Source organism: Orcinus orca, chromosome 12, assembly GCF_937001465.1.
Source record: "Orcinus orca chromosome 12, mOrcOrc1.1, whole genome shotgun sequence".
NCBI lineage: Eukaryota > Metazoa > Chordata > Mammalia > Artiodactyla > Delphinidae > Orcinus > Orcinus orca.
In genome coordinates this window covers 7,350,870-7,362,964 of record NC_064570.1, presented here as the reverse complement: position 1 = coordinate 7,362,964, position 12,095 = coordinate 7,350,870, and the positions used below count along the sequence as shown (strand labels likewise).

Here is a 12,095-nt window from a genome sequence, read left to right as displayed (position 1 = left end):
CCGCTCCGCGGCATGTGGGATCTTCCCGGACCGGGGCACGAACCCGTGTCCCCTGCATCGGCAGGCGGGAAGCCCCCTGATGGCTTTTAGAGAAGGGTCTTTAAAGGCAAGGTGAGGGAGAGGGTTGCAGGGTGCGTGATCAGCTCATGAACGTTCTTCCAATTGGTTGGTGGTGAGGTAACGGTGGTATTTCTGGAATCATCATCATCAACCTTCTGTTTCCAACTGGTCTGGGGTCTACGTGCTGGTCGTCAGTATATAGTTAACTTCTTCCACCTGGTGGAGGCTTTAGTATCTGCAAAACAACTCAAAGATATGGCTCAGGATATTATCTATAGCCCTTGAGGAGGAACTGTAGCCCTTGATTTTGTTTTATGGCCAAACTATTATTATTTTGTCTCGCTTGACTGCCTTCCTTTGTTTCCTCATTTTCTCACTTCCCTGATTAAATTTTTCTTTTTCTTTTCTTTTTTTTTTTTTTGCTGTACACGGGCCTCTCACTGTTGTGGTCTCTCCCATTGCGGAGCACAGGCTCCGGACGCACAGGCTCAGCGGCCATGGCTCACGGGCGCAGCAGCTCCGTGGCATGTGGGATCTTCCTGGACCGGGACATGAACCCGTGTCCCCTGCATCGGCAGGCGGACTCTCAACCACTGCGCCACCAGGGAAGCCCTGTAACCTGATTTTTAAATCTACTAAAGTGTAGGTCTCTTTCCATATCAATAAATATAGACCAATGCCTGACTTAACCGCCCCAGAGAAAGCTGAATCCCAAGCTGGGGGCAGGAGGGTGTGCGATGGGACAAGGGCAGGGACAGAGGGAGGAAGCTCAGGTGCCTGCGGTGCTGAGTACAGAGGAAACACATCTTTCATCTCCAGGCCTCCTACTCACACTCAGGGGTCTCTGAAGCGAGGGTGGGTGTGGGGATTGAAGTGCAGGTATTTACAATGCAGTGGGACCTCTCCTGCCGGTCACTGGGCTCACATCTTCCTTCCGCTCACAGAATTTCTCTCTGCACCTTATCATAACTTCTCCTCCCCCCTTATGGGTTCCCATTTATGGAAAAACCAGCGTTAGCACCTTGGACTGCTCTGTGCTTCTCTTCTTTTCTCTCAGGTGTCTCCTCTGCCTTTTTTCTCAGGTTCCTGGAAAACTTCTTCAAACGGATGTTCGAAGTCACTAACTCGCTCGTCCCCAGCGTTCCTCAGTGCTACTCACTGCCTCCGTTTGTTTTTAATTTCAGCAGTTACGCTTTTAATCTCCAGCAATTCCTTTTTGCAGATTGCTCCTTTTCCCCCGACGAACCGCTCTTACTTTATCAATGGGATGGCCCCTGGCGTCTCACCGAAACTCTGAATTAGGGTTCTTAGTGATCGTGTTTCTTGCAGCCACTTATCACTGAGAACCATTTGCTCCGAACATTCAGATGGTTCTCGGTTGACTTTCGGAGCCTTGCCCCAGCCTGGGCGCTTTCCTCTGCTGTGTCTGCAGATGGGCATGTGGCCGACTCGGAGCCTGGTGAGGAGTACGCGGTGTCTGTTCAGTTCTGCCGGTTCCCACTGACTGTGATTCTTCTCTGGTTTGCATGGGATCAAGAGGAGACCTCCATGGGCTCAGAGAGTTCTAGCAGCTTCTCCTCGTGGGGGGTTGACATGGCTGCACCAGACAGCTGGGCAAGGAAGGAGCCGCCTCTGCTTCCAGCCATTCAGCAGCTGACCCTGGAGTATCTGTCCTGCAAACCCCCTCTAGACATGCGTGCAACTCAGGCCCAGCCCTCCCAGCCGGTGCCGGCAGCCCACACCGCAGGCTCCTGCACCAGCTGGATGCCCAGAACCCTCCCACTTCCTCAAGGCTTGGCTCCAGCCCAGGAGCTGTGAGTGAGGGGCATAGAGAGGGGAGGGGACAAGGGTTGAGTGTCTTTGCTCAGCTCCCGGACAGGCTTGCTTCCCTTAGACAGGTTCTGTGGCAGCAGGTGGTGCCCACCTGGCTGGACTCAGACCCCCTTTGCTTTCTGCTGAAACTCCCGAAGCTTTAGGTCTCTGGGCAGGACATGTCTCTAGTTTCTGTCTGTGGTTTGCAATTTTTAGGATTGTATTGGTTGGGCCCTTTTAGCTGGAAATTGGGAGAGAGAGGAATTCATAAATATGTGGATCTCTGTGGCCCTTGGCAGTTGGAAGCCAATGTGGATTTCTTAAGTCTTATTGCCTGAGCAGGTCGTGGTTTCCTCAGCTTTGAACCCAACCCCTTTAGATAGACACGGCCCACCCATGACCAACTGTGCCGTTTGGTGGTCCACACAGCCCCACCCGTCGCGTCGTGAGAGTCTCCAGCATACAAGGCAGCTGCTGCACCATCACGTGGGGAAGAGCAGCCCTGCAGGGCATCTGTCTCAGTTACCATGTTGGTTTCACCTCCCGGTGCCTTCCTCTTTGTCCAGCCCCTTTATCTCACTGTCTATTTTCTAATCCCTCTTTGCTTTGTTTCTGAAGCCTCTGCTTTCCCCTCCATCTGGGTGGGCTGGGCTGTGGAAAAAGGAAAAGAGAGAAGAGAATGCAGGCGGAAGAAGGCTCAGGCGCAATGGGGCGTTGTGGCTTTATTCTTAACTGCATTCTTCAAGTGAAATCCTTTACGTTTAGGGTATCTCTTTAAGTCGTTTTACTTATTCTAACAAAATCTTATGAAGTGGTCCTATATCTTTTTTTCCAGCTTATATTCCCTAGAAAACAGACCTAGAAACAAAACTTAGGTGTTCAGTCTCTACCAGGAGGAGAACCTGCAGGTGGGGAGGGGGATAGGGGGAGTGAAGTGGGGTCCACAGCAGTGTCCAATTTGAAAAATTACTAATGTAAGTAACATGTTAGCTTCTGTGGCTCTCAGACTCGAGCATGCAGCAGAATCCGCTGGAGGATTTGTTCAAACACGGGTTTCTGGGTCCCACCCCAGAGTTTCTGATTCAGTGGTTGCAGGTAGATCCCAAGAACCTGCATTTCTCACAAGTTCCCGGATGATGCTGTGCTGCTGGCCCACACGTTTGAGAACCACTGTGTTAAGTCATTTAATATTATGAACAGAATGATTTACCAAACTCCTATGTATTTCTAAATCTCTACTTTTTTCCTAGTAAAACATTTTCTAGTAAAATGCTCATAGAGATGCATTTCATTATGAGCTTAATCCCCCATTTAGTTGTTTCTCTACATTGTCCTTCTGAATTTAGCCATTTTTCCCTTTGAGGACTGTAAACCTCCTTATTCATTATTCTTATTTTCTTAGAAATCAGCTTTATCAGAAAATGTGGGTATGTTATTTTGAGATATAGCTTAAGAAATCAATAGCAATTATCTGCAACCAGAATAAATATCATTAAAATAAAGATGTTACCTGCTTGCAGTTATTTACAAAAGACCAAAGGTAAAAAGAGAGAATAACAGCAAAGCCCACTACGTCTTAATAGTAAAGATATGGGACCTGCATTAGAAAACACAAAAATCCAGCAAGGTGTCAGCAAGGCCTGCTCCCTCCGAAGGCTCTAGGGGAGAATCCGCTCCATACCTCTCTGGTAACTTCCAGGGTTGACTGCTGTTATGGGCTAAGATATAACCCCCCCAAATTCATATGCACCTCAGAACGTGATTGTCTTTGGAGATAGAGTCTTTTTTTTTTTAATCCTTCAATGGCTTCCCTAAGCCTTATTTTTTTAATTTAATTTTTATTTTTATTTAATTAATTAATTTATTTATTTATTTTTGTGGTACGTGGGCCTCTCACTGTTGTGGCCTCTCCCGTTGTGGAGCACAGGCTCCGGACGCGCAGGCTCAGCGGCCATGGCTCGCGGGCCCAGCCGCTCTGCGGCATGTGGGATCTTCCCGGACCGGGGCACGAACCCATGTCCCCTGCATCGGCAGGCAGACTCTCAACCACTGCGCCACCAGGGAAGCCCCTAATTTTTATTTTATATTGGATATAGTTGACTTACAATGTGTTATTTTCAGGTGTACAGCAAAGTGATTCAGTTATACATATATCCACTCTTTTTCAGATTCTTTAAAGGGGAAATTAAGTTGGAATGAGGCTGTTCAGGTGGGCCCTAGTCCAAGTGGCTAATGACCTTGTTCGAAGGAGATTAGGACATAGATACACACCGAGGAAGACCAGGTGAAGACAGAGGGAGAAAGCAGCTGTCTTCAAGCTAAGGAGAGAGGCCTCAGAAGAAACCAACTCTGTTGACACCTTGATCTCAGACTTCGAGCCTCCAGAACTGTGAGGAAATAAATTTCTGTTGCTTAAGCCACACTGCATCATGGCAGCCCTAGCAAGCACACACACAGGCCACCCTTGGTGGTCCTTAGCTTGTAGATGCATCGTTCCAATCTCTGCCTATGTCTCCCCATGGTGTCCCCCCCAGGTGTGTGTCTGTGCCTCTGCTTCCTCTTCTTATAAGGACACCAGTCATTGGATTAAGGCCCACCCTGATCCAGTGTGACCTCATCTTAACTAATTATATCTGCAAAAACGCTATTTCCGAATAAGATCATCTTCTGAGGTTCCAGATAGACATAAATTGGGGGAGGGGTGGGGAGGACACTGTCCAACCCAGTACAATGTGCAAGAATTAACTACCCGCCAGCAGGCATGTAAATCACTGATAAGCTCCATAGGAGTGGTTTTCAAACTCACCTTCTTGTTAGACTAGGTTCTGATTTAATGGGTCTGGAGCGGAGCTTAGCTTGTTTTCACTTACTCCAAGTCATTTTAACGAGCAGTCAGTGTTGAAAACCACATTTTAAAACCACTCATTGGGACTTCCCTGGTGGTGCAGTGGTTGAGAATCCGCCTGCCAATGCAGGGGACATGGGTTGGATCCTTGGTCTGGGAAGATCCCACATGCGGTGGAGCAACTAAGCCTGTGTGCCACAACTGCTGAGCCTGCACCCTAGAGCCTGCGAGCCACAACTACTGAGCCCGAGTGCCACAACTACTGAGCCCGCGTACCTAGAGCCCATGCTCCGCAACAAGAGAAGCCACCACAATGAGAAGCCCACGCACTGCAGCAAAGAGTAGTCCCCGCTTGCCACAACTAGAGAAACCCCGTGCGCAGCAACGAAGACCCAATGCAGCCAAAAATAAATAATACATTTATTAAAAAAATAATAAAACCATTCATTATGCTATTTATTATCATCAACATTAGATCAGTAATCATAATGCAATTGGGAACGTTTATTGGGTATTTAATATCTCGGGCATTGGGCTAAACTAAGTACTTTACATATATTACCTGAGTGACAGCATCAGTCCAGTTCTTACCCCCATTTTATAGATAGGGACACAGAGGGTTAAAGACACTAAGAAAATCACCAAGGGACACAAAGCTAGGAGTGTTAGATCGACACCTCGGCTGACTCCAGAGCCGCGGTTCCTCTCTGCCCTTAGATCTGTCCAGATTCAGAGCCTGTCATCTTCCTCTCATCTTCACATAGTCTCAGTTATTTAGAGAAATCGTAAACATTTTCAGATGAGTAATTGCTTGTCTTCACTACAAAGAAATAAAACAGCTTGAACGTTGATTTGAGGGTGAGTCACGAGGGTCTTCAGTTAATAAATGTTGAGGCATTATTTTTATTATCCACCTTGGAGAGCAGCTGATATGACAGGTGATGCTCTATAAACCTTGCATCACACAGTGGTGCCTCTTTATGCCTGTGAGATCACCTGTTCTAGGTGATTGTTGCAGACTCTTGGGTTTCCTGTCTCGTCTCTGAGTCTTGCTATCATCTCCTTGGAATCTCGTTCTGTCCCGGGACCAGGGCTTCTGCTCTGGACCTCTCCATTTGCAACCTTCCAGACTCTTCCTCTAGCTTTTAGAACTTCCTCCTCCCTGTTGTGAGCTCTCTCGATGCCTCTGGTGTCCTGAATAAGAAACTCTGTCCCTGCGGGACCTGCGCCCCCTTCCCCGCTGGGGGCACAGACACAGGTGGTTCTTCAGCTTCAAACCTGAGCCTGGCACCTCCACTGCTGCAGGCAGATCTGAACCTCATTGGCCCGCACGCTTCTGTCCTTGAGAGTCGGCTGCCCATCGCCCTGCTCAGTACCCTTCTTTTCCCTTTTTTTCCCTTCTAAATGCAACTCCTTGTTGAAGGATCTGTTTATGTCCCACCTTCTTCACGAATCTGACTGCTCTGGGTCCCAACAGTTCTTTCTTCCCCTGAGGCCCTCACGCATTTATAGTCAATCCCATTCCATTCAGATCTCAATTCCTCTGCATTTGCTGCCCATGAATGGATCCTGGCTCTCTAAGCCGTATAATAAGCTCCTCACAGAGGCAGAAGCAAAGCCTGCTCATCCCTGGTACTGCTCCCAGCCTCGTCTGCATGATGCCAGGCCCACCACTGGAAGCTGTAAATACCTGATGATTAGTTTTCATACCTGCAGCTCATGATGCTTCATACGGATCAGAAAAGCATTAACTTTTTGGTATTAAGATACCCAACTAATGCTATCGGATCATGTTAAAGAAATTTTCATTGAAACTAGAAATAATAATGACATCCTTCCCCCTCATGGAGACCCAACCCAAATGATTTTCTTTATGATTACACTATTTTTAACCATTATTAGGCTCTGTGGTGGCGGCTTGTTGATTAGAAATGGAATCCATCCATGGGGGTCAACGTGTGATTGTCTGGCCGGTGCTAAATGTAGCCAGAGGCACCCTACACCCAGTGGTCAAACCAAAGGCACACTGGAGTCAAATACCGTGATGTTCCTCTAAACTTAGAATCTCTCACGTGAGAATTTGTTCAAGAAGGCTAAACGAGACATCTATGGAAAAGCCAGCTGCCGGTCATCAGGGGTCATTCCCTGTGGTTTCAGGAACGGGCAAGCCCCCCTCCTGAGGTCCTAAGTCTCTTGCATCCCTGCATTATTTTTACCTTATTTCCTACCTTTGGCCTTTGTATTTGGAAGATATTCTGTTACTCTGGTTCTAAGGATAATTTAGAAATCAAAACTTGAGCATAGATCTGATGATGACCTGCTCCAGCATTTTATCACGACAACCCAAGTTAACATAATGTCTGTTTGGATTTTAATGACTAGGAAAAGCTAAAAAAATCACTTGGTTGGAAGCTCTTTGAAAGTATCTAATTAGGCTAGAGTTGTGCTTTCTGCGAAATGAAACAATGTGATCCCTTCCAGCATCCCATGAACAGTTGTTTGAATCTTTTATCAGATTGGCTTTCTGCTCATGCGAAGGGGAGTAATTCTCTTTGTGTAAAAATGACTTGAAATTTAAATAAAAGTGACTTTAAAAGAAAATTAACAGGATGGGTACACCTGGATTTATGAGCATTTAAAAATAACTTGTACAGTTAGGAAATATGTACACTTAGGAAAAAAAAAGGAGATGCTTCCCTTGTTCTTGGAAGATTGCCTTAGGACAGACGTAAATGCTTGTGTCTTTGATTCAAACTTAGTTAAATTTGACAAGAGATGGGTTTTAGGTCTCCCTGGTAACTACAAACAGCTTTTAGTACTTTATTTCAGGAAAAAGTCTTCAGCCTATGACGTTCATTGGCTTTGGTACATGCCAACCTCTCTCTAGACACAAAAACATATCTCAGACCCAGAGCTGTTTTGGCAGCAGGCAGCGAGCTCAGAGCCGATTAGGAAGCACCAGCCCCAGGAGGCAGGGGTCTGATTCCTGACTGTACGTGCAAGAGTCAGAACCAAGCCTTCCATCCTTGTGACTGCAGTGTCTGTTCCCTACTGGGAACCTAAATGTGTGTGTGTGTGCATTTCTTTTAAAGGTATGTAATTTGTTTATATTAATTTCTTTTGTGCTTTTGAAAGATGGCAGGCTCCCAGTCATAAAAAGAGAAACTAGGCTAGGTATTTCAAGCGGGAAGGGATTGAATAAAAGGATTTGGGTTTGAGCTGTTTTGGAAAGGCTAGAAAAGCAAGGAAGGACAGCTCCTGCAGAACCCCTGCCCTGCTCCATAGCATTACAGAGCCTGTGGGTCCTGTCCATTTACCCCTGTGTAGCCAGGGAGTGGTTAAAAGCACTGACTGTTGTCACTGCTACAGTTGGAGCCAGTGCTGCTGCCACAGCCAGAAGCAGAATCCCCACAACCTGCCTTCTGATCTTGCACCAGCGCCCCCTACTGGCAGAACCTAAACAGAACCCCTGCTGGCAAGGATTCTGAGAATTGTAGTTTCCACTCCTCCAGCATCTGAGATGCAAAACAAAGTATAGAGGACTGACAATATGTGGTCTGGATGGTATCATAGTGCTTTAGAAACTAAGTTATGATAGCACTTTAACCACTTAAACATTTATTTTATTTTATTTTACTTTATTCTATTTATTTATTTATTTGAGGTACACAGGCCTCTCACTGTTGTGGCCTCTCCCGTTGCGGAGCACAGGCTCTGGACGCACAGGCTCAGCGGCCATGGCTCACGGGCCCAGCCGCTCCGCAGCATGTGGGATCTTCCCGGACCAGGGCACGAACCCGTGTCCCCTGCATCGGCAGGTGGACTCTCAACCACTGTGCCACCAGGGAAGCCCTAAACATTTATTTTAAATTAATTTTGTTGTGATACAAAATACAAAAAAATCCTTTTTGACAATTTCTTTTATGGGAGAGTGAAAAAGATCACTTTTTTTAAAATAAATTTATTTCTTTTTTATTTATTTATTTTTGGCTGCATTGTGTCTTTGTTGCTGCGCACGGGCTTTCTCTAGTTGCGGAGAGCGGGGGCTACTCCTTGTTGCGGTGCGCGAGCTTCTCATTGCGGTGGCTTCTCTTGTGGCGGAGCACGGCCCCTAGGCGTGTGGGCTTCAGTAGTTGTGGCTCGCAGGCTCTAGAGCACAGGCTCAGTAGTTGTGGCGCACGGGCTTAGTTGCTCCACGGCATGTGGGATCTTCCCGGACCAGGGATCGAACCCGTGTTCCCTGCATTGGCAGGCGGATTCTTAACTGCTGTGCCACCAGGGAAATCCAAGATCACTGGTTTTATATTAGAGAATATCTTTGTGTTTAAAGAGTATTTCGGGGTATTTTAATTCACGCAATTCGAAAGCAGCTAAGTATGTTCATAAAAGGATAGCTCTTGCTGGGCCTTGCTGTGTCATCTATGAAAAGCATTCCTCTATCTTTAGTTAACCAAGTTATCTGAAGCTCAGCTGGAGGATTTGAGAGGTTATATTTGACACTGGCTGACATTTTTCTGTGTCAAAATACTTTCTCTGGCGGTTAAATCACCTGTTTGACCTCTGAGATTTTATATACTTTAATTGCATCCTTTATATGTTTAATTCTAATGGGAAATTATTTCAGATAAAATAATCATCTGCAAGCTTACTTAAAATGAAATTGTTCTGCTCTGGAAAACCAGTACCTACATTGACAATAAATCTCTTTTAAGTTACTCCTACTGTGCATATTCTTACTTCTTTAATCTCCATAAATCTTTTCGGTAAGTCTATGAAGTGAGCCAGCTACTACTGACCCCAGTTTTTTTTTTCCAGCTGTGTTAGTCGACAGGTCATTAGCTGTAGAATCAAGACAAGTCAGGTTCTATAAATAAATATTATTACAGTTTGCTTCTGAATCTGTATCTATAAGACCACTCACAATTCCTATTCCAACAGCATTAATTTTCTCATCGTGCCACAGTCTAGAGCAGTGGTCTTCACACTGAGGCAAGCATACCATTTGGAGGTGTGCAGAGAAAATCACAAGGTAGAGGGCCTGGCTACTTTGAAGGGAATCAGTTTTCAGAGCCTCAACGCACATATGTCCAAAATGGATCTGTCTGAGGATATGTACATGATGAGGATACAGGTCTTTTCCTAACATCCTTCTCCCCCTTTGCGGAAGGACTCCTACCTCTCTTCCATCTTCCTACGATGTATTGACCTGGGGTTTTAAAACCTGTGGGGAACCAAACAGTGGGACAGTTTGGAATATTGGTAAGAAAGTAACTAAGAAAGAAAGTAAATGACCCTAATGATTTGATTAAACAACTTTTTGTAAGTCTGGTGGTTTCCATTTCTTTCCTGACAGCAAGACTGTAGGAGTCTTAAATGGCATGTTGGTTAATAGAAAACTTAAAAATAATTTTGATGATAGATTACTCTGTAAATCTTGGCATTGAGAAGGAAGCAAAAGAATTGAGTAACAATACTGTAACAAAACTCTCTCCATTCCCATTAATTTATTTATACAGACAAGTTTTCTTGGCACATAAATTTATAAAAATGAAAAACAGGAATAGAATTGATGTTGAGCCCTAACTCATTCTAGTAATAAAAAATCTTCAACCACAGATTACATGAACTAAGTGGAAAACCCCGGGCTTTTTTAACATTCTTCTAGAAAAGGGGCAGTGCATTTCCAAAAAAATTTTACTCCTGAGTAATAATTCTTTTTCAAGATTCATCATATGCTATGTTTTTGTCAATTGTGTTCTAAAAGTAACTGTTATAACCCAATCAGAAAGGATTCTAATAGTTAGAAACATTGTCACAGAAAAACATGTTAATTGAACGTCAATTTATGTACATAATTTATTACATGCAGAAGTATTTATTTACCTGTCCATTAACATAATACACATTAACACAAAACACATTTTCTACAAAAAATATTAGGATATATGTATGTGGGAATGAAAACAAGAATTCAAAGAGAAAACAGATTAGTGTCAAATTTTAGGCTGTTGAAGAACTTGTTTTCACTGGATGGTGGTAGGCGTCACGTGGCTATAGTACTCTATCAGACACAGTTGAGAGAACGATTGAAAAATGTCAGCCTTTGTAGTGTACTGAAAATTACATGCATGGCAGATAGCGAAACTGATAAAGAAGACGTTTATATATCACAGTAAAAATATCTGCGATACACTTAAAATTTTTATTTAAGGAGCATATGAGCAAAAATGTTTAAGGATCACTGGTCTGGACAGATGATCAGGTGTCTTGAGGGTAAGCATTGCCACACGTCTCAGTCTCCCATGTGTTTTCTTTGTTTTCCCAGTTTGACCTCGTGTGTGGCAATGCGTGGATGCTGGACCTCACACAAGCCATCTTAAACCTGGGCTTCCTGGCCGGGGCATTCACCTTGGGCTATGCAGCGGACAGGTAGGCATGGGTGTGGCAGCCAGTTTACATCTAGAAAATGATGTGTACCTATGGAGAGGAAGATGTTTCATGTTAACTATTAGAAAACTATTCTTGCTAATTTTGGAAAAAAATCTGAATTCCTCCACTTGGGACATTCATACCTGTGGGGCTGCACTAATTCCTTCCTTCGTAAGCTTCGTCTCCTCACCCCTTGAACTGTACAAAAGGTTGGGGCTGCTCCCCTGGGGTCTGAATGCATCTGAGAGGAAACACAGAGCAGCAAGGCCGTGGCTTCATGGCGGGGCCCACGGCTGGCTGGCTGGATGCCGTGGAGGTGCTTCCATGGGCTTCGGTAACTCGCTGATCGCGGTTTGATGAATTTAGTCATAAGGTCGCCCCCTTACAAATCTGTTTCATTTAATTCAAACAAATTTTTGTATTTATTCTACAAATTAAAAACTCTGCAAAAAAAAAGTTTTCCAAAAACCATGAAAAGAATTTGATCTATTCTTGAAGGTCCATAAATACACAAATATACCAGTTAATGGCAGACACAAAGTGAGTGTATATATTCAAGACAGTCGTGCTCGCTCTTCAGATAACCCTGTTTCAGACATTATTGATGTAGGTTATTGTACTCCTGTTTAACTGTTCCTTTATCCCAGTTCTCGGTATGAACAGACTTGCAGTGATTTAACAATTCTCCCTGTCCCTCATGTCTGGCTCACTGTTGCTCCCAGCGCTCCAGCCCAGCATCAGTGGGTCAGCGTGACCCTGCTCGCAGTGGGCAGGGCTGGGAGTGTCTCTTGCAGAGCTGAGAACAGCAGTTAATTGGAGAATTCAAGACAAAATGCCCCCAATCCTGTAGGCAGTTGATGGTCTGCAGTTGACCAGACCAGGACTTCAAAATGGGTAGCACCTTTGGTTCCCGCCCCTTCCTCTGCCGTCTTTTTCTTGTGTTGTCCCC

At 45.0% G+C, this 12,095-nt stretch overlaps 1 protein-coding gene across 1 annotated transcript in view; it reads left to right on the top strand.

Annotated features, from left to right (window-relative positions):
• SLC22A3 (solute carrier family 22 member 3) overlaps positions 1-12,095 on the top strand; it is an 88,678-nt gene that overhangs the window by 29,095 nt on the left and 47,488 nt on the right. Inside the window, exon 2 of the mRNA XM_004278876.3 lies at positions 11,043-11,146. Within this exon, the coding sequence (XP_004278924.1) occupies positions 11,043-11,146 (104 nt within the window). The remainder of the gene's footprint in view (positions 1-11,042; positions 11,147-12,095) is intronic.